The sequence below is a fragment of the Channa argus genome, chromosome 20, assembly GCF_033026475.1.
Source record: "Channa argus isolate prfri chromosome 20, Channa argus male v1.0, whole genome shotgun sequence".
In the NCBI taxonomy this organism is placed as follows: domain Eukaryota; kingdom Metazoa; phylum Chordata; class Actinopteri; order Anabantiformes; family Channidae; genus Channa; species Channa argus.
Window position 1 is genome coordinate 17,139,315 of NC_090216.1, and position 23,630 is coordinate 17,162,944.

The following is a 23,630-nucleotide window of genomic DNA, read 5'->3' on the forward strand; positions in this document are numbered from 1 at the left end:
CCACTTAGCAATGAGCTGCATCTAATTTTTTTGTTGCTATTCTTTTTTAAAATCACATTTGATAGTTAGTGTGAGAAACCATTATCATGATCTGTGTCTTCACATAGATTAATATCATTAATTTAATTGATTATGAATACTAACATATCATTGAAGGTAAATTGAGTAAATTTGTTATTTTAAAAATGCGTATCAAACTGGTAGCCCTTCGCATTAATTGGTACCCGAGAAGTAGCTCTCGGTTTCAAAACGTTGGTGACCCCTGGTCTAGAGCTCGGACTGCGATTCTGTCAGCCTGATCAGCAGCTGGTGGTTGGTCCAATGAATTAATATACAACAGTTTTTAATGGGAGGACAACATGCACACTGGCGTGCACATGCACACCCAGGTGCTTTTGAAGAGAAATAGAATAAAGACAGGTCACATGCACATCAGAGACCCCCTAAATAAGTACTCCTTCACTGAAAAGTTACTGTATGAATATTTATGAAGAAAAGAATGAGGGCGATGGGCTGGGTTCAGTTAAATTAGAGCGTTGCTCTAAGCATGGTGATGCTGCTCTGCCAGCAAATTAAACTACTGGATCCTTTGACTTGATGGAACCATATGTTTTTGACATTTTTATTTGGTTTTTGTAAAAGTATAACTACAGGATGGCAATGCCTCTAGAACGACCTAGAGGTGAACATTTGTCATTTGACACAACAACAATAAATAGAGAAGAGATTTTGGTGAAATTTGATTCGGATGCATACGCTACCATCGGGATCACGCTAGTGACCCACAGATCTTTCAATTAGAATCAGGGCATCGAAATTTCTAACACTTTGTACACAACAATTCTGACTTCAGATGTGGACACATTTCTTGGTAGTCTTCCATGAAAAAAGAATGCACAATTTTCTTTTGAAATAAAGTAACATATTTTATTTAAAAACGAAATCTGACTTTGCTTTTGATGTCTGATTTAACCACATATTTAGTGTCACCTAACTTGCTGCACAACCTTTAGAGGCAACCACTGCAAACAAACGATCTCTCTCAATTAGACTCTACCTGTTCCATTGTCAGGTTTGAATGTAACTGCATGTTTCGGCTCTTTCCATGGATGTTCACAGGATTTAGATTGGGGCTCAGAGAAAGCCATTTCAGAATACTTCAGTGTTTAGCTCTAGTAGCAGGGGTGAAGTTTTGCGCATGAGTTAGGGTTAAGTGTTAGGTATGACCCTGGCATTAACATGTTTATGAAAAGACAATGATGTAAAAATCTAAAAAAAACAATTAATTTTATTGTATAATTATTTTATTGCATTTATATAACACTTTAAAAAGAAAAAAGTCATTTTCGTTAAAAGTCTCAGCTGGTTGTTGATAGAGGGTTCGGCAGCTGAGATGCACATCTCTGTGATGTTGGACCAGTTTACAGAGAGGAGGTACAGAAGAAGCCCAAACAAATAGCTTAGAGCCAAAAGTATGTGAAGTTCAGCATCGAGCGCCACAGTAACACTGCTGCAAATGTGGTCAAGTCTAAGACAGCGAAAGCCAGAGACATGTGTAGAAGCAGACCTCCAGAGGGGCTTGAGCCTTATAGCCCCTTCTTCTTTGTTCTTTACCCGTCTTCAATAGTAAAACTGTAAGTAACTGTAGTAAGCAATAGTAAAACTGAGCACAGTGAGTGTGTGAGTTCGAGACATAGGGTGAAGAATATGAGTTGTTTTGCAGATGGAAGATCAGGGGGCCGGCTGAAGAACAGGAACAAGCCTTATTGTATACATCTCCAAATAAGGAAGGCAACCTGGAAAGAGACGCTTCCAGAAAAAGGTTCAGCGGCAGTAAAACCAACTGTCTATATAAGATTGGGTCAAGGGAGAGAGAGTCAGTTAGACTTTTGGCCTGACACTCTGTGTTGTTGTTAGGGAAGAAAACTCTGACCCGGAGCTCTGTACATTTTGCATTTTGGACTTTGTATTATTTTGATTATAGTGTTAAATTGTTATAATAGAATAAAGCATCTTAAAAGGAGAAACTGCTGGCAAGTCACAGACGATGGCACCATCTTAAAAAAAAACAAAAAAAAAAACGTGTGAAATGTCTCCAAGTCTAAGTCATAACATATTTAGCAATCTGACAGTTTGTTCATTAAAACAAAACTACTGTTTGTTACAAGTTTGGTTTTAATTTTAGAGCTCTGGTCATTTGTTCCATCTGTAATAATACGCAAGTCTCATTGCTAAGATCTCCAAAACATCACTTTGGTTCAACTGGCCACAAGTGTTGAGGTGTCTGTATCATTTTTAAACAATTTAGACAAGTTAGATAAATGTTTTTGTAATATAAAATGTAGACAAATGGGAAATTATTTTCCCTAACTTTCAGTTGCAAATATCCTATAAAGTTCTAGTTCATAGGGTAAACTGGTTTTAAGTTTTACTTCTAAATATATTCTTTATTATATTATTATATTATAAAGTGTCTGTGGAGTTACCCAACACATGTAACTAGTTACATGTAATACACTGGCAACACTTGTAATCAGTTAGTTATGTAATGAAATTACAGCAACTAATTATTTTGTGGCAAAGATATTATATTTATATACATTTGAATATCCTGTATCTGTCTGTTTTCAGAACATTTTAAGCTTTACTGACCAATTCACAACATTTGTTGGAAAATTAAACTGTAAACTACCTATGTGCAGAGCTAATTTGGAAAAATTGACCAGCTGAAGTAACAGTAACAATAGAAGCAAAGCTTAGCAAGCAGTTAATCGTACAAGACTGGTATTATATCAGTGCTGCAAGCTGAATAAGATGTCCACAATTTGGTACTATGCAGTACATCGTCAGACATTTTTATTTCAGTTCTAATGCTATAACTGGTTCTTTACATTGATAGAACAGCAGCATATAAAGTCACACTACACTTCATCAATGCAAAGTTCTCACTTTACGCATCCGTACTGAGAACAGAAGTTGTATTGAGGTTGATTAAGTTTGTCTTCTAAGACAAAGACTTATTCTTCCATGTGCGCAATACATGTGTGTCAGAGTTTAAAAATAATCAGGCGGAATGTTATCCACTGGATTTCATTCTACCAGAAGCTGCCATTAGAGCATGTAACCTGGAGAGTCATATGTTTATTCCTCAATTGTCCCCTTTTATTCAGATTCTTTTTTAATGTCTCATTTGTTAAACAACTACGAGTTTTTTAATTCGTGTCCTCACGGTCTCTGTTACTCTGTCACTTTTTTTCTGCTTTGTCTCCCACGTTTTGACACATTAATAACCCACATGATCTTTCTCTGCCTCATATCTGTATTAGCATTTAGAGACTATAAAGAACAATGCATCAGGTCAAGTACATCACGTTGTAGCTCCACTTTTGTTTACAGGGGCCCAGAGAGATTAAAACTCTTGTAAAGAGACAAAACACAATGACGTAAATCAAGTAAACACCTTCAATTTGAAGCATCAAGTGCAGCATTTAGAAGAATAGAAAACTGCAAAGAAACAAAACAACCAAATAGAAACAACAATTTTTCCCATGGTAATAATGAAACATTAAATCAATCAGGTTTTAACATTATGGCTCATTCTTCAAAGTTACTCCTATGTATGCTATACACAAAGAATTGTCATTCTTTATATACTGACAACAAGATAGTTATTATAGTTTTAACTTGTATTTGTATATGCTGCAGCAAACTGTGCTCACTGCTTTTTCGAAACCCACGCAGTGATTATCGCTCCACATAATGCAGTGCTGCCTGAGAGGCTCCAAAGAAAAAGTATCAAAGTCATTGCAATTTTATATTGATATAAAAAAAGAGATAATGGAAAAAAAGTTATATTGCATTTTTTTCCTTTGAAAAATTGAATAAACTCACTAGGTGAAACAGTTGGATTCATTGTAGGGTCACGAGTTATACGTCATTTTGTCAATCTTGACCGAATCTAATTTTGTGGACTGATCACTGACCTATGATAACACAGTGTGCGTCCCAGCAATTCTTTTGTTCCAATTCAAGCTACTTGCATGTGCACATCACAATGAAGCAATATATTGATTGAGAAACATTATTTTTTAAGTTTGTGATCGGAGCGCATGCAGTCTTTCAGAGCATCGCCCCATTCTTGTTACTGGAAGCCTCAGTCTCTGTGGGGTTCTGACCTGTTGCCAGTTACCTTCATTAGTTGTGAAATGTTCCATCAAGTCGAGGAAATTCATTCTGCAGGAGTCATCAAGTGCAGGAGTCATCTCGCATATTCAGAGTCTTGTGTGGTTAGTTTCAGGCGTGATGATGGAACATTTGTACCGGCTGAATGTGCAATGCTATTATAATAGGTTTTGGGTTAACTTTGCATCCCCTTACATGCAGAGGTAGGCAAACTTAACCCCAGCTAGTACAAATGTTCTTTTATGAGCAGGACTAACACAAATGGTCAAGGAGCCTATATAAAACTGTTTAGTACAAACGCTTGCAAAACTTTTGCACATGACTGTATTTAGTCACATGCTGAGACTGACTCAGTATTTGGACAAAACTCAAAGTTCTATACAAATCTTTTCAGTACACCTTGACCACAACTGGTTAGAAATGAATGCTCAAAGGAAACAAGGATGTTATCTCAAATTCAACAATGTTCTTTTTCTATCTAAACTATTTTGCATGTTGCGTCTCATGAAACAGAAATATTGCTTCTTCTTATTGACTTTTTGCTTTTTACTTCCTTTGTAATTCACTCTGCACAAGTATTTACCTAATAAGTAAATGTATATTAAACCGATTATTCAAACTTCTGCTGCTGCAATGCAGCATTATTTAGAAGGTCAACAGAATGTGACTTGCACCACTGTCCCACTGCTGTAGTTGCACAGTTACAGTTGCTCCCACTTCATGTTAGCTAAAATTTGACACAATATCAACCTGAGATTTCAATCTGAGGCAGAGAGATTAAAAAAAAGAACACGCTGACCACCTTCATCCCCACACCTCAAAGTCAGTGTGACATCTCTCTGATGCAGCCTCAAACTCAAATCTAATCTCCTTCAGGACCAGATCTGACTTTGAAATAGTTTCAACTATCTGCAGAGGCTGGAGCTGTGACAACCCCTTAATGTCCAGAAATTAAAGCAGGCTAAGAAATCAGACTCACCATAAACAACATTGGAAATGTCAACTAATCAGAAGCTATGCGAGACACACAGGTGTCCCACACCTTTATCACTATACACAAGAATATGGTACATGAATGCAACCGCAAGGGGGCACAAGCCAGTGTCTTCTTGTGCCAGTCCCAAGTCTGGATAAATGCAGAGGGTTGTGGCAGGAAGGGCATCCGACGTAAAACACATGCCAAATCAAACATGCGAATCGTGACAAAGACTTCCATACCGGATCGGTCGGGGCCTGGGTTAACAACGACCGCCACCGGTGCTGTTGACCTACAGGGTACCGGTGGAAATTGGACTACTGTTGGTCGAAGACGAAGAAGAAGAGGAGGAAGGTGTGTTCGTAGGCAGAGAGAGAAGAGGAAAGCTAAGAATGTAGGACTGACAGTAGGGACTTTGAATGTTGGTACTATGACAGGGAAGGCTAGGGAGTTGATCGACATGATGCAGAGAAGGAAGGTGGACATACTGTGTGTCCAGGAGACCAGGTGGAAAGGTAGCAAGGCTAGAAGCTTAGGAGCAGGGTTTAAGTTGTTTTACCATGGGTCAGATAGGAAGAGAAATGGAGTAGGAGTTATATTGAAAGAGGATTTTGTGAGGAATGTTCTAGAGGTGAAAAGAGTATCAGACAGGTTGATGAGTCTGAAGCTGGAAGTTGAAGGGGTGATGTTCAATGTTGTGAGTGGTTATGCCCCACAGGTAGGATGTGAGTTAGAAGAGAAGGAGAAATTCTGGAGTGAGTTAGATGAAGTGATGCAGAGCATCCCCAGAGGTGAGAGAGTTGTCATTGGTGCAGATTTCAATGGGCATGTAGGTGAAGGGAACAGAGGTGATGAGACTCTTATGGGCAGGTTTGGTGTTCAGGACAGGAACGCAGAAGGTCAGATGGTGGTTGACTTTGCAAAGAGGATGGAAATGGCTGTAGTAAACACTTTCTTTCAGAAGAGGCAGGAACATAGGGTGACGTACAAGAGCGGAGGGAGAAGCACTCAGGTGGACGACATCTTGTGTAGACGTTGTAATCTGAAAGAGATCAGTGACTGTAAAGCATTGGTAGGGGAGAGTGTAGCCAGACAACACAGGATGGTGGTGTGTAAAATGATGCTGGTGGTGAGGAAGATAAGGAGGACTAAGGCAGAGCAGAGGACAAAGTGGTGGAAGTTGAAAAAGGAAGAATGTCGTTTAGTTTTCAGGGAGGAGCTGAGACAGACTCTGGGTGGTTTGGAGGTGCTTCCAGATGACTGGACTACTACAACTAATGTGATCAGGGAGACAGATAGGAGGGTACTCTGTGTGTCATCTGGAAAGAGGAAAGCGGACAAGGAGACTTGGTGGTGGAACGAGGAAGTTCAGGAGTGTATTCAGAGAAAGAGGTTAGCTAAGAAGAAGTGGGACACTGAGAGGACTGAAGAGAGTAGACAGGAGTACAGGGAGATACAGCGTAAGGTGAAGATAGAGGTGGCAAAGGCCAAACAAAGAGCATATGAGGACTTGTATGTTAGGTTGGACACTAAAGAGACAGAGGTGGATTTGTACAGGGTGGTCAAACAAAGAGATAGAGATGGAAAGGATGTGCAGCAGGTTAGTGTGATTAAAGATAAGGATGGAAATGTATTGACAGGTGCCAGGAGTGTGATGGGAAGATGGAAGGAGAACGTTGAAGAGTTGATGAACGAGGAAAATGAAAGGGAACGAAGAGTAGAAGAGGTGACTGGTGTGGAGCAGGAAGTAGCAAAGATTAGTAAGAGTGAAGTGAGGAGGACGTTGAAGAGGATGAAGAGTGGAAAGGCAGTTGGTCCTGATGACATACCTGTGGAGGTATGGAAGTGTCTAGGAGAGGTGGCAGTGGAGTTTCTGACTAGTTTCTTTAACAAGATCTTGGAGAGTGAGAGGATGCCAGAGGACTGGAGGAGAAGTGTACTGGTGCCCATTTTTAAGAACAAGGGAGATGTGCAGAACTGTGGCAACTACAGAGGAATAAAGCTGATGAGCCACATGATGAAGTTGTGGGAAAGAGTAGTGGAAGCTCGGCTAAGGGCAGAGGTGAACATTTGTGAGCAGCAATATGGTTTCATGCCTAGAAAGAGTACAACAGATGCAGTATTTGCTTTGAGGATGCTGATGGAGAAGTACAGAGAAGGTCAGAGGGAGTTGCATTGTGTCTTCGTAGATTTAGAAAAAGCGTATGACAGGGTGCCGAGAGAGGAGCTGTGGTATTGTATGAGGACGTCTGGAGCGGCAGAGAAGTATGTTAGAGTGGTGCAGGACGTATGAGAGCTGTAAGACAGTGGTGAGGTGCAGTAGGTGTGACAGAGGAGTTCAAGGTGGAGGTGGGTCTGCATCAAGGATCGGCTTTGAGCCCCTTCTTGTTTGCTCTGGTGATGGACAGACTGACAGATGAGGTTAGACAAGAATCTCCCTGGACTATGATGTTTGCAGATGACATTGTTATTTGTAGTGAGAGCAGGGAGCAGGTGGAGGAAAATCTAGAGAGGTGGAGGTCTGCTCTGGAAAACAGAGGAATGAAGCTTAGCCACAGCAAGACAGAATACATGTGTGTGAATGAGAGGGACCCAGGTGGAATGGTGAGGTTACAGGGAGCAGAGGTGAAGAAGGTGCAGGACTTTAAGTACTTAGGGTCAACGGTTCAGAGCAACGGTGAGTGTGGAAAAGAGGTGAAGAGGCGAGTGCAGGCAGGTTGGAACGGGTGGAGAAAAGTGTCAGGTGTGTTGTGTGATAAAAGAGTATCACTGAGAATGAAAGGAAAGATGTTCAAGACGGTGGTGAGACTAGCGATGTTGTTCTGCTTAGAGACAGTGGCACTGAAGAAAAGACAGGAGGAAGAGCTGGAGGTAGCAGAGCTTAAGATGTTGAGGTTCTCTTTGGGAGTGACGAGGATGGACAGGATCAGGAATGAGTACATCAGAGGGACAGCTCATGTTAGATGTTTTGGGGATAAAGTCAGAGAGGCCAGATTGAGGTGGTTTGGACATGTTCAGAGGAGAAACTGTGAATATATCGGTAGAAGGATGCTGAGGTTGGAGCTGCCAGGCAGGAGGTCTAGAGGAAGACCAAAGAGGAGATTTATGGATGTAGTGAGGGAGGACATGAAGTTAGTTGGTGTGAGTGAAGAGGATGCAGAGGATAGAGTTAGATGGAGGCACATGATTCGCTGTGGCGACCCCTGAAAGGGAGCAGCCGAAAGGAAAAGAAGAAGACAAGAATATGGTACATGCTTGTTTCAAAGGTAACTGATTAAAGGGGCTCTACATGTTGAAAGATGCAAATGACATGGAATGAAGAATTCAGACCTACAACATAACTCCACTCTCTACAAATGAACCTACTATAACACACAAACATTTCATTTCTGCCTGAATGCTTATAACCAAAGAAACTGTAAGAATAGTGAAGTGTGTATACAAAAAGATAGAAAGACAGATGACTACATGGGCTACTTTTAATTGAATTGTGACTTCAAAATATATTATTAATTACTGCTTTGTTAATTATACCTTTCAGAAAATAAAGAATACATTTTTTATTTTTATTTTTTTTAATTTAGGGATCTTTTTGGCATCACCTGCATGATTGTGCATCCTTGTACACACAAAAAATAAAAAACAACAAAACGCACACTAAAGAACATTGCTACTTACCAATCTATAGAACATTAAGACATTCAAAACAGTGTGGTAAAGAATATTTTAAGTATTTCTAAGTTTATACTAGTTTTTTTCCCCCAAAACTCGCATCAGAATTTCAGTGAATATAAACTTACTACTGCAGCTTCTTAAATCTGTTCTCTTTGCACAGATGAAGGCCTATGCACCCTGCTGCTAATGTCACACAGTGACACGGTAATCATTGAGATAAAGATTGGAGCACATTTTTTTTCAGAAGAAAAAAAATAAAATGCGGTGCCTGATACACTTATCATAAGATTATTCTGCAGAATAGACTCAGACTGTCAGACTGTAGTCTGTCTGTTCCCATTAGTAAAGAAATATACTACACCAAATGGACAAAAAGGCTCAGACAGGTTATGCTCATCAGTTAGCTAGTCATCTTCGGAGACAGATAGGAGAAGTCTTCTCCTCCTCTTCTTCTTTAGTACAGTGTAGTACCTATAGTACTACAATAAGCTACATTACATCAGAAACAAAGCCAATGTTTGGCAGATGCTTTTATACAAAGGGAATTAAGTAACATACACCTGGGCAACGTAGCATGCAATGTCTTGCCAAAGGGCAATTTTAAATGTAGCCAGGAGAAACCAAAAGACCCTGTTGTTTATAAATGCATGAACCCCATTCTTAGAAACCCTGTCTACAAAAAAGAAATCTATAATCTGTGGTTCATCATTATGCACATACAGTGCATTTTCACCTGCAGTCGTCTGGCTACTGATGATTGCTCGACTGAATAGAGCCACCACTTTCCTCCACCCACTGAACACAGCCAGTTTGCAGAGCCACAGCCACATGAAAGCACTTCCACAGGGTATATTAGTACTGTAACTATCTTCCAGAGAAAAGAGTTCGTGTGCGCCCAGAAATTGGTTTCATTTGTCACTTTCGCATTCGTTTCCAAAAATAGTTTTTAAAGGGGTCTTTAAAGCCTAACTTTTACTTTCTAAACTAAAGGTAAAGGTCAACAATCTTCATACCGAGAATAATAATAATACATTTTATTTTCATAACACTTGGGAGAGTTTTCGAGTTAAGAAAAAAACTTCAAATGCTATGATTCACCATATTTCTACCAGAGATCTTGCACTCGTGTGGTTGACTGCCCTACTTCAGACTGTGGTACAAAGTAATGTAAGTTGGGACATTTGGGACCCCATGTTCAACGATGTCTCCACCATGACTTGTGCAATCAAAAAAAAATGTCACTGAGTGGTGTGATGCGCCTGTATGAGGTATTTTCATTTTTGGGCAATAGTGGTCTATAGCACAGTTGAAACATGAAACCCAGATTTTAAATTTAAGAAGCAAATGCAGAGGAACAATCAGAGGAACAGTGAGAGAAAACTATGGGTGATACGATATGTAGCCAAATATGAGACCAGACCTGGGAATCATTGAGAAGATTGGGAGCTAAAACCCAGTCATACAGGGAAAAATTGTTACTGTGTGATTCTCTAACTCTCCCAGGGACCAAAACCACTAATACCAAGAGCAGCAGCAGGACACAGTGAAAGAAGAAAACAGCAGGGGGCACAGAGAGAAACACAGTGCAAAAGTGAAATCAGAAAAACAAGGTAAATGAAGAGGAGGTACACAGAAACACACGTTTGTATAAGTAGATATTATCTTTTTTTTTTTTCTTTTTTTTTTACCTGGGTAATATATTCAGGATGAAGGTCCCTGCATGTGATTTCCTATTCTGTCCAAGTCCAGTTCACGTGGCTGGGCATGATCAGTGTTTTGTCAGACAGGAAGTGATGGGTTGCATGTATCAAGCAGATGACACGAGAGAATAACACCAGTGTGTGTGGGCTTGTTTGGATGGTAGTAGGTGCAGTGTGCTGTAAAGCAAGGCAGGGGCCCAAAAACAGGGGAAATTTACACAAAGAGAAAACAAGTGACCACCAAGAGCAAAAAGAGACCAAAATGATTAGAGAAAAAAAAAAAAAATCAAAACCACCGAGAGACACAAGGTGGCCATAATGACACAAAAACGTGTTAGAATAGATCTTCAGTGAAGGATAAGGCATTAAAGCAGTGTTCTTTCTATAACAGATCCAAGTACATTATCTATTACAAAGTGTATCAAGGACACAAAAAATAGCTTTAGGTTGTTTTTCTGAGGTTTATATAACATTTCATTTCATTCATTCTGCAGTAAAACAGGCTCCTTCTAATATTTGGCACAAATCTTCACTAAATATATAAAGAATTACAGAATACAACCTTATTTAAAACACTGTCTGATTGACAAGGAACATCTTTAGAAAACTCCACAACATGTAAGATGACTCCCACACAAATGGATGGAAGTCATCTTCATTCAACTTCTAATGACTGACCCAACATTTAGACGCCACATCTAATGCAGTGACTAATCTGATCTGCCTTAACAGAAATCTATTGGATTCCTTGTAACCTTTCTTCACGAATATAAGATTTTTATTGGAATTCTTGAATCTAACAATTATTATTACTTTCTGTAATGTACAGACTGCAGGCACATTCACAAGTTAAAGTTAGACAAACGTGATGATGAGAAATGAGCTTGCAGCATGGCAGTAATAACCAAAATTAACAACACTTGCCTAGTAGTATGAAATTATATCGCCGGCACCTGATGCAACCTCTGAAGTCACTGCCTACTGCAGGTACTGAGCATCGGCAGGTGCAGCATTCTGCAAACTGGGTTTAATGAGAGCACTGCACCAGCTGATAAACAGGCTGTCCATGTGAAAAAGTGAACCTGTGCCTTTCTGAGGCTCAACTTAGTCTGCACATGAGTCACTGCGCAGCCCACACTCGGACTGTAAGCCCACACTGTGCAGGTGAAGTCAGTTAATCCTGCAGAGATTCAAACATTTCAAGCAGAGCAAATCTATCAAATAGAAAACCGTTGCAAGTGGAGGCTGGTGACAGGGTTGGCCTCGTTTCTTAAGAAGGTCAATGTGTCACTTCCTCAGACTTGCCCTCCTGGCCAGATTTTTAACCTGGAACTTTCCAGTTTTTTACTCCGATTCAGTTTTCCAGCTGATCAAAAACCAAATCATTTAAGCAGCAGGCACATATTCAATGGTCCACATTTTCAGCTCTCGTCAACTTTCAGCATACATTGTATTCACAATCTCATTCTTACGGCCACTACCTAAAGCTTACTGCACCACCACAGATGGGAGTTTGAACATAGACTAAATAGTAAATGGGGAGCACTGCTTGGTGCTTCGGCTCCATCTTACATTTTCATTTAGAAATTTGGCAGATGCTTTTGTCCAAAGTGACTTACAAGCCAAGCAGAAAACATAAAACCAAGGTCCTATCAGAAGATGTGTTTCCGTATAACGAGTTTTTCAGGAAGCTAACAGGAAGCCAGCGTAAAGATCTGAAGAGTGGTGTGACAGGAGTCCTTTTTGGCTGTATATAAATGAGGGGAGCTGCTGCAATTTGGATCATCTGCAAGGGTTTGATTGTGCAAACTGGTTACCCCATTAACGTGGCATTGCAGTATTTAAGCTGGGATATGACAAGCTCCAGTACAAGGAGTTGGGTTTTATATTCCTTAAGGTAGGGTCTGATCTTTCTGATGTTGAAGATGACAAATCTACATGCCTTAGAGACTGAGGATATGTGGTCTGCAAGGCTCACTTAGTCGTCGATGATAACCCCCAGATTTCTGGCCGATCACTGAAGATCCAATGTTGAGGCTGTGTTGTTTCGAAAGTCTGGCTGGAAAGACAAGAACTTCGGTCTCGGAGAAGTTGAGCTGAAGATGCCTCTTTCTCATCCAAGCAGGAATGTCTGAGAGACAAGCAGAAATGCATGATGACAGTGAAGTCATCTGGTGGAAAGGACAGGATGAGCTGTGTGTCATCAGCATAGCAGTGATAGGAAAAGCCATGTGAGCAAATGATAGAACCCAGGGATGTAGTATAGACAGAAAAAAGAAGAGGACCAAGAACTGAACCCGGCGGCCCACTGGTACAACGGCTATGAGATTGAGAAACACGCCCCTGCCGGGATACCTTGAAGGTTTGTCCTGATAGGTAGGAGCAAAACCAGGATCTAGAGAAGTCACAGAGTGTTGACAAGCGATCGGATGGTTCACAGTGTCAAAGGGTGCAGATAGATCGAGTAGGATTAAGACAGAAGACAGACCTGCGGCTTTTGCAGCTGGGAGAGATTCCATGACCATCAGGAGTGCTGTTTGTGTGGAGGGACCACTCTTGCTGCCACACTTAACCGCAACACTTCGGTACAACTTTCACATTACTGCTTATGCTGCACCAATCTGCTTGTTGATCCAAGTGAGGAGTCGGCCCTCCTCACTTGTGAACAAAGTAGTGAAATGGTTAAACTCTTTCGGCTTCAGAAACAAGGTACATAGTTCGGACATAGTTCAAACATCTAAAGGGAGCATTGATACAATTTTAGAATTTAAAGTACATCTGAGACATAGATTAAGCCTATAGGTCTTCCTGTGTGTATGTGTGTGTGGCCAGTGTTACAGTCAGTTTTCGAACAATCTAAACCACGACACCGACTGAACTGTCGGACTAACTTATAGAATAAAAATCATCATTTTGTGTTTATATGTATATGTAGACAAATGTATAATGAAGCCAATAATGCAATTATGTCTGGACAACATAAGCACCCCTTATTATATAGTATGTTATAGTTGTTTAAAAAAAACACATACCCCATTTCCAGAATGGTTGGGAGTACAAAGAAATCATTTTCAGTGTTTTCACATATTTTTTCCGCAAAACTAGCTGAAATGTTGACCATCTCACCACAGAACACATATCTTTGCATCCATGTATATGGATATGGATATTGACTCAGGCCCCACGAACTTGCGTTTCTGAACAGAAATCGATGATCTGCTTCCTCCTTCTGTAATGGTTTAGGTTGCATTTCTGGATGCCAAGGGTTTATGCCCCGTTTATACCCAGTCCAATTATGAATTAACCTGTTAATTTCAGCATAATTTGTTGTGTTGTGTTTCTAGGATATTCAATAAGAATTTCAGTCGTTGTCCCAACTTTTGAAAGTCTAAATGTACTTACATCTACATTAAACAAAGCAAGATTCAATTGAATTATTACATCATAGATTTCATGTTTATTGAATTTTAAAGTTCCATATTTTATGGCAGATATTTTAAAATTCATTGTGCTTTGATGTTTGATTTCTTTTTCTTTTTTCTCTCCTTTCAGTCTCATTTTATGTTTGTTGTTCCTGCTTGACCTTTTCCTTTTGCACATTTCCAATCTTAAATATTCTTCTCTGTCTACTGTTGCACTGTTGCATTTCGAACTTCTTCCTCTCTCTGTCTCCCCAACCCTTCACTCTGCCAATTTAACGATCCAAAACTCTGAGACAGAATTGTGCAGTACTCAAACACGCATATTATTTACTGCATAGGCAGAGACTTCCTCCGAACAACATAGCAGTTGTTCTTAAACACAAAAATTCACTATTTCACTAAATGTTCATAGTCTCATCATTAACACATTTATCACAAATCACCTTGTTCTCAGGAAACAAAGAGTATATGTTTGAACTGTGAACTGTTTTCCCGGTATAGGGGTCAGTGTTTTTGGCAGCTAAATTGAAGTGCAGCTACAAAAAACAGATGATGTATCAGCTTACTAATAGTCCACTTTGGGTTTTTTTTTTGGACATCATGCATGATGCAATACAAAAGCTTCAAATGAGCTGGGTTATTTCCCAGGTAAGGGTTTGTCAGTGCACACCAGCAAAACATTGAATTACACGGTGAATGTGCAGTCTTTATATGGGAAAATGCTTTCTCATTGGAACAGAGTTGTGGTTGATTTTTGACGTCAAACAGCTAAGCACGTGTAGGCACACACAGCAATGCCTCCTCCAGGCTGTTACCTCAAGGTTCAGATTCATAATGGCGATCTGCTGCCTTTTGCAGTAAAAACCCATCTCTCCAGTAAAAGAAAAGAATACTTAATGATCTCAAAATCCCAGTGCAGGAAGGGCTTTCTTAGCCCTGACGGGTTCCTGCAGTCACAAAAAATTAAGGTCTCAAGCCAAAAAAAAAAAAAGATTGGGAACAACTGCCAAACTAACTAACTATTCCCAGTACTTTATTCTGACCCTGACCTGTGAGCTCCCTGTGCAACAGCAAACATTCAATTTCCTGATGATTGCACTGTAACCATCCTGAAATACAATCTAATACCAACATTTGCATGATGCTTCTTGAAAGAGCTACATACATGTTGTTCCCCTGCTTAATTGGTTCAGACTCTGCTGGTCACAGCGTCCACAGCTTCCAAGGCCATAAACATGTCCTTTTACAAGTACTGTGCAGAGCTAACTGCGTGGCACCCCCCCCTCCCCTCCTACAGCTCCCTGCAACTGTTAAAGAAAAGGTGAAGCTTCTCCTCCCTCAATACTTGGAGCAGATCAATAAAAGGAGGGGTGTGTAGGTGGAAAATGAAAAAATGTAAAAACTCCATACAATCAGTAGTTACGTAGGAACACGAGACAGTACCTCATTTCAAGAGGCACTAGACAGCTTTCAAAGAAGTTTGATATAAAGTTTCAAATTAAAGCCCTTTCATACTGAGCAACAAACCAGCGGCACTATGGCTAAAACTAGCACTTGTTTTTATCATTGCTCAATATAAAAACATTTCAATGAATCTAGGATACATTTTTGTTGATTTCAGTTCTCTCTGTATTTAATAATGTCATCCCAGCTTTACTACAGGACATGATCCTCACTGAAAGGAAGCAGCCATAAAGTAAGGCGAACACCGGCTGCCCACAAGGGCTTTCGCCCCCTACTTTTCTCTCTCACTGATTGGCTGAACCTCAAGTCTGAAGTGTGTCAAATCCTGTCAGATGCCAGCGTCTTCATCGGGTTCACATCCAAGTCTGCAATGATTTGCAGATTACCCACTAAGTGACCTGCTGAAATAATACAGACACACCCACCCCCATCACCCTGGGGGGCTCTCCAGTGAACACTGTGGAGTAACCCAGGTCCTCTAAAGAAAGCAGCACCACTATAACTGTACTAGACTGCCAGGTTGCTTCTCAGCCATATTCATATCCACACCACAAACATATTGCCACAAGGCAAACCTCTACAATGTTTCTCCTTTTATGCATTTGTCTTTTGTTTTTTGCCCACATGGAATGATTTTCTTCTCTGTGCACCAACTCACTAAATCTTATTCCTTGTATGTGAAAACCTACCTATCAAAAACAGAACAAACGTCGATTCTTGTGACAAATATTGCTATTGTTAAAAGTATAACTGTGAAAAATGTGAATCACACTGACTACAAAGCTACAATGTGAGACTTCGAACTTGCTTTGAACTTACTTTTCCATCACCTGCACAGCTCTTCAGGTCAAAACAAAGAAAATAAAAATGCTACAAAATGTATTTTCCCTCACATGAGACAATGAGATCTATGACTTTTCTTATCCGTTGCCCCCTTATGGAAAGGTGTAGACAAAATCCCACCTAGTATTTTTATCCCACAAACCAGTAAACCTCAGAGCATTGTCACATCTTTCATATCATTGTTTTATGGCTCACAACTTTACAGTTCTGGTTCATCACGCGACTGTTTTTAAGTAGATAAACCTGCAGTACAGTGGTGTTCATTCCTAGACTCACTACCAATAGAAAGATGAATTTTAACGGACACAACTGGGACAGACTTGTTGCCACAATAGACCTTTTTCAGACTTCCGCATTTCTCAACCCAAAGCTGCCGAAATCGGACTGGTTTACTTCCGTTGTACGTTATTGTATACGGACAATGGCATAATCTATAAATTTGAGCTTTTGTAGTTTACCTGAATGTTCGTGCTACTCATTTCCAAAAAGATCGACAACTTAGAAAATGGGTGCAAGCGATTAGCTGAGATGAAGGAGGAAAGCGCTCATAGGTACCACGTAGATTTGTAGTCGTCACTTCACTACAGAGGGTTACATCAAAGCAGGCGGGAGTCGTCTTATAAACTGAGTTGTCCCAAGCTGCTTTTCGTGGAACAACTTTGTTCACAAGGGCAAGTAAACGTTTAGCTGCGGGGGAAACAGTCTCCTCTTCGTCTGATGTGTGGATACATTTTGGCTGAATGTCCTGCTTTATGAAAGTTTATGCTCGTAACTATACAAATACACCATTTTATTCATTGCAGGAACATTGTAAAACACTACTGCAATCCATTGTTACTGTGTCAATGCGTTGCACAGCTTAAAGCAAAAATTGGGTTCCCCGTTCGCAGGTTTTTGTGGGGGAAAAAACGCACAAATTGGCCTGAGCTCTCCCTTAGTGGGTTGAATAATAACCTTTTTTTTTTTTTTTTTGCGCTATATTTCTGATGACCACTGTTAACCAGTCTTAGCATTTTGCTTTGGTTTTTAAATTTGCTTGTGTCTTGTCTATTTGCAGTGATGTGACCTCTCAGGCCCACTGTACATTGGGGAAAATGTGCAATGCTAAGAGTTCCTCAGCCAGCATTTACTTTAATTCCAATAAATGGCTTCTCCTATCTAAGGATAGACCCTCGGATCCTGACTAAGTGAATGGTCAAATGAGTCACCATTACAGGATAGTTAAATGACTCTGGAAAGCTCTGGAAGCTAGAGATGATTATAATACATACCATCATTACCATCACAATTAAGAAAAGAGGTGAATGAAAGAAAATGATGAAATTGCAGTTTATCTATTAAGCCTCTTGTGAATTCAACCATTGTGCTTTTTGGGGCATCAACACGATGAGTTTGTGCCCTTTATAATTTATAAGTGACAAAATAACCAGTGGTGCACCATGTACCATCCTACACCAATCCACTCAAACATTATTACAAGCTGGGGGATTTTGAAAAAATATATATATTTATATGGGGTTTTATAAGAGCTGTCAATTCATTTAGATTTTGATCACAAATTAATTGCAAATGGTTTATCTACTCAAAATTTGTTGCAAAGAGACATTTTTCCACGCATATAATACGTGGATACATGATACTGATGGCATTGACTTGGCAAAGCTAATGAACCAACAACTGAGTGAAAATATACTAATTTCTACAATAATATGTCCCTTATCATTTTATCTGCATGAAAATGTAACAAAAAGCAATTAGACAAACTCACTATTACCGCAGGCGGAGCTGATATCACTGTTCTGTGTTTATGCTTGTTTAACAAGTGTTTTAATTAGTTACTTTTATTGGCTTATTACTTGCTGAAGTGCATTTGCCTGGAACAAGACAGTGACAGAATTGTCCACCTGAGTGTCTCACCTCAGGTGGGATCCATCACCAGACTGCTGCAGCAGCTGTTGCTGTGCGCTGTGAGTCTGTATGTTTAGCCTCTTTCACACATGCATTGGGATCTTGAAATTCCCGGGACAAAGTCAGGAGATGGGGCTTGTAAGAATGCAAATGCCGAATAGGAAATCGATCTGGAAATGACCCTCGCTCTGTGGTGTGTGTGTACAGGAGCTGCCCCACCATCTGGAGAAACTGACATAGAAACTGTCACTCAGTGCATTTAGGTGCAAAAAAAATAAAAATAAAAAAGGATGAGAGTCGGTCAGCATTGCTACTGTCACTCACACTGTCAAGCTATGCACAGGCGAGGCAATGAGTTATTAAAACAGAACACACATTTTTAAAAAAAAAGTTTATTGCATTAGCCCCATTTTTAATAAATATAAAACACAGCTGGATAACTCTAATATCTGCAAGAAATACCTGCTTTCACAACTACAGATTGACGAGGTACAACACAAATGCTACGGATAGGGGGAGCCAGGATGACAGTTCAGGAGGAGATATCATCATCATCATCCCCACAATCAGACATTGGGTTCCAAGCCCCAATGACAACAAATGAGTTTAATGCAAGAGCAGCTGACCTGAGATTGAAGATCATGGCTAAGATGGACACCTGTAACCTCTGTGGCTGGTTACTAAGATTAAGTGATGTACCTTCTGAACGTCTACTAGAGGATGTGAACGCAGCACTATGAGCAATTTCAATTATGACCATCACTAAGACCAACAGGGCAACCATGATCCTTGAGATGCTTGGCTACAAGATCAACATAAGACATAAGGTGCAGTATCCGCCATGGAAACGGTGGGCGGAGGCTAAGGTCAAGGCAACACGGAGCGACGATCCAGCACACACAACAGTGGAGTGCAGGCAGCAGGCATACATGGAAGGCCATAACCACATGGCTGGCATAGTGCACCGAACACGCGCTGGAAGTCCCAAAGTCAAAATGGGATACACCTCCAAAGGTGGCTGAGAATGACAGATCTAAGATCACGTGGGACTGGTAATGGCCTACCAACACTGGGGGCTGTGACCCTTAAACTGGGAGAGTGGATCCAGCAGATTCCAGGAACAACATCTCAGATCAGCTAAGAACAGCTAAGATACTGCGCAGGACCCTCAAGATCCCAGGCCTGTGGTAGAGGACCCAAAGCTTGTAGGAAGAAGTAGAACTGCCCCAAAAGAAGGACCGAGTGGGGCAATAGATATATTTATGTAATTACAAATTTTATGTTAGAAGGTAAAATGGTTAACATCAGCTCCACCTTTACCAACAGGGACCTGTCACACTTAGTTTTTTTGAATAATTGTTTTACATGTTTTGCCATAATAACTGTTTAAAATACTTTGTTGTTGTAAAAGAGTACTTTTACCTTTGTACCTTTGTAAGTGCCCCGGCATAATTAAACAAAACATTTTCCTCCAGTAAACTATGTAAGCAAGGAAAGATGGGACTTGCTATGTCCAACTAAACCCTGCTTAGCATTTGTGCATATACACTAGAGAGCATTTTCCTTTCATGCCTTGTTTCTTTTCTACAGGGCACCGCAGTCCACTTAACAGAAACAGGAACATCAATTATGGCATCATTCTGATGTGCACAATTTATGGCCGATAATAGGGTTATTACTCATAATCAGTCTTGAGCCCCTGCTGAGGATAAACATTTACTATATCTGAGGTCTGTAGCTATCTTGTTTGTCTCTGATTGACCGAAGGGCAGTTTAATCAGGCTCAGGGACACTGTCGAGGCAGTTTGCTTTGATATGACAGAGGCAATGACAGATTGTTTGTAGACTAGACATATTTAAAGCTGCAACACTTACTGTGATAACTGACTTGGTGACCTAGGTGCCGTTGAAGCTTTAAAACATACATTGCCCTCCACATGCATATCGTAGATCTTCTGGATGAGGAAGTTCACACCTAAGGCCTTTTCAGTCCAAAGAAACTTTGATAGTTCTTAGAAATGCTGGAGGAAGTTCCCGCTTTTTTGTGTTGTCTGCATTGCAATAACTGAAAACAATAATAGCTGTTAGAAAGCCCCATTTGAGGAACATTTTTCATAGTAGGAGCTCTCCCACCACAGTAGGGACCATTGGTGACATAAGTATAAGTTAAGTGGTCAAATACTGAGCCAAGCAATGGTCAAGGCAAAGCATTTGAGCCAGAAAGTAGCCATTAAGATTTTGAATAAAGTATGTGGTCAGTTTATCCCAATTAAGTCTGTTTTTAAATTGAATCTGATGTAAAATGCATTTTGCCCAGTGGTCATCTCAGCAGCTAATAGCCCTGCTCCTGAGAGGAGTGACCGGTCAGGGCCTGCTGTCACTCCTGGGGAGATCTCATTTACTACTGGCTCTGATGTTTAAGCATTTTTAAATATGAAATGATTTATTCTGGAACATAAAATGCTTGTGTCAATTTTTTTTCAGTTTTCCTGGACGTAAAGTTAAAAGAGCATTCCTATGGGGGTGTGAATGCAAACAGAAAAAAGTATTTGAAGGTTTGTAGATTTTGGGGGAGCACGCATGTGGTTAGTCCCTACGACTGTTTGGTCCGAGTGGACCTTCTTACTCTTAATTCTGCTGTAGTGACCAGCTGCCACAACAGAGAGCAGCTGATACCCCACTGTAACTTTAAGGATTCTTATCGTGAGAAACAAACAATGATCGTCTTGTCAATCTGTCATGACTAACTTCTGATTACTCATAGCAATAAACAATGGCATGAGTTTTGATATTGTTTGCAGCTGCGAGTGAAGGTTTTAAATGAATTGAAAACCCTGCATAGCCAGACGGCATTCACTCACCAAAGTTGCTTAGAAGGCTACAGAAAACTTTCTCAGACTCGAGCAAAATCCTATAAAGAGTAATATTTAGGACCTTTTCAAACTTCCACCAAATCACAATTTTCCCACACAGCTGCAGTCTCGACCTCAATGAGCTTGATCAGAAAAAAATATTTGCTATGAAAGTATACAAGATGCTGTATGTGTTATTTATAAAGCTATATTATCTAGAGTATAATCTACAGCAGGTCTTACCACATTCCAGAAGACAGGGTTGAAAATGATGGCGATCACAGCGATACAAAAGCTGGAATCACGAATGTTGATGAGCTTTAGGAATTCATCCAGTGGCTTCAAGTCCATCTGAAAGGCGACAATGATGTGATAAAAAGGGATTTAAGAAGAAATAAACACAGAAACATAAATAAATGAAATACATCTATTATATATTGATGTGACAGCATACTATTGTCTTCCATAGCTAGTTATGAGACGGTGTTAATAACACAGTTTGTTTTCATTGTTGCATTCTGTGAATTGTACAATATGCATAAAACCAGGAGGATGAATAGCCCCTACATATTCTGCCTAATTATGTCTATATTCTTAGTATTGCTAAAGAGTAACTAAACCTCCTCGTCTGAGCATAACCTTACCCACTGCATATTTTTTTTAAATGCCGGGGATTCAAACCAGGGACCTTCTAGCTGTAAGGCGACAGTGCTAACCACTCCACCAGTGTGCTGCCAACTAAAAGGCACATATATGTTTGTTTTAAAACATTTGTACTTGATATTAACTCACTGGCCACTTTATTAGGTACACCTATGCAATCTAATGCAACTCAATACAGAAGCTCTGCCTAGAATTCTACTTTTATAATGTTATCATTTCTCCATTTTTCAGTTAAAACTGTCAGAAAGGGAATAATTCTACTCTGATTATTATTGAGGTCTAAGTGGTTAGTGGGGTCGTACTGGAGTGCATTATAAGAAGAGGTGGTTCTAATGTTTAGGTCACCATATTTTAAATTAATGAGGGGGCCAAAACATTAGAACCATCTCTACACATACTGCATAACTCTGTGTACACTTATGCCCATATGACACCAGAGGAGTAGATCAGCTTTCTTTATTTGTTGCTTGACAAAAATCAGTACCTTGCAACTAACTGAGAGACGAATCGATGGCTGTGCTCAGTTGTGTTATTTGTTGCAGGTCAGAAAAGAAGGACAAAACAGAAAGATTGAATTTTGGTAGAGCACTGGGTTTTGATGCAAAAGGCTGCGGGTTCAAATCCCCACCGCACCAGTTGTGGCCCTGCCCAACCACCAGGGCCATCAATGGGAGGGTTGTGGCAGGAAGGGCATCAGGAGTAAAAAAAAAAAAAAAAAAAGGTGATGCCAAGTCAACAACTGGAACACGTTCTGCTGTGGCGAAGAGACAAGCTGTTGATCTTTGAATTTTTTTATGGTTAGGCATAGCACGTTTGAAAAGACTCAAAATTATTAGCACACTGTGAATATCTACTATGAATATATTGTTTACTGTAAAGATGAAGCTATTTATTTGCTATTTACTCAGATAGACATAGATGCTGGAAAAGCTAGTATGAGAATTACTAGACCAAAATTTGAAAAGAATACTATATGTGACAGTCATACATCCGTTAAGAGGTTTTCATAATATCTTTATTTTGCTGTTATTATCCAATGACGTATCCCAATATTAAAAAAAAAATTGAATGACGGTAACGAAGACATCTCTTATTCAAATTAAAAGCTTAAGAAAGTTTGACTAGCAAAAAATACATTTCATTTAATTCATGAATTTGTTTGTACACATATGATTATTAAATATATGAACACCTACAAAAACAACAAATACGCTTTGTTTTGGTTTTTATTGGAACAGAAACATGTAGTTATCGTGTACCCTGCTTTTATTTTGAAAACCAAAAAGGATTGCGCAGGCTGTGTTCCGGTAGTGAACAGACGCTACCAGTCGGTCCTGCTGAGGACTTACGTTCATTCACTGTGATGTTGTACTGACACACGAGACATTTAAAGACACTGAACAGTTTAACTTTGACCATTTTCAGTTTTACCTTGGAGTAATCCACGTTGTTGAGTCCTCCGCAGCAATCGAGCGGCAAAGGACGCTGACCTGCGGCGGGATTAATGTTCCGCTCGGCGGCGGCGCCTCTGCCGCTCATACAACCAGAATGAAGAGTGTCAGACGACCTGCACTCACCTGTGTGTACTGGTGATAAGCTGTACTGCACAATATTTGCTACAAGAATCTTATTCTTTAGTGAATGAGGGCTGCAGCTGCTCTGCAGCGGAACACATGCCCGAATAACCTGTAACCCTGTTCAGTGCATTCTGGGAAATGTAGTTCATAGATCATTGGCATTGGCAACATTAATAAGACATAAAACTCGAGTAGTGATGTTTTTTTTTTCTCATAATATAAACCCAAGTGATTTATTTTAACCTGCTGCTACACTGTAAATATTTTTTTTAAAAATGTAATCCTTTACTGACAATGGTTTGTGAACAGTATGACAAAAGTGAGGTGTTCACCTTGTACACACAAACATATATGAACATTCTGAAAAT

The 23,630-nt window shown here is 40.0% G+C and overlaps 1 protein-coding gene across 3 annotated transcripts in view; it reads right to left on the reverse strand.

Moving 5' to 3' along the window:
* pemt (phosphatidylethanolamine N-methyltransferase) overlaps window positions 1–23,405 on the reverse strand; it is a 58,053-nt gene extending 34,648 nt beyond the window's left edge. The window contains exons 1-2 of one of the 3 annotated variants that reach the window (XM_067488877.1): window positions 23,117–23,405; window positions 21,266–21,373 (exon numbers count right to left, since the gene is read on the reverse strand). In XM_067488877.1, the coding sequence (XP_067344978.1) occupies window positions 21,266–21,373; window positions 23,117–23,224 (216 nt within the window). In that variant the 5' untranslated portion in view covers window positions 23,225–23,405. The remainder of the gene's footprint in view (window positions 1–21,265; window positions 21,374–23,116) is intronic. The other 2 variants (XM_067488875.1, XM_067488876.1) reach the window with 2 other exon arrangements.
* Window positions 23,406–23,630: the final 225 nt, after the last annotated feature.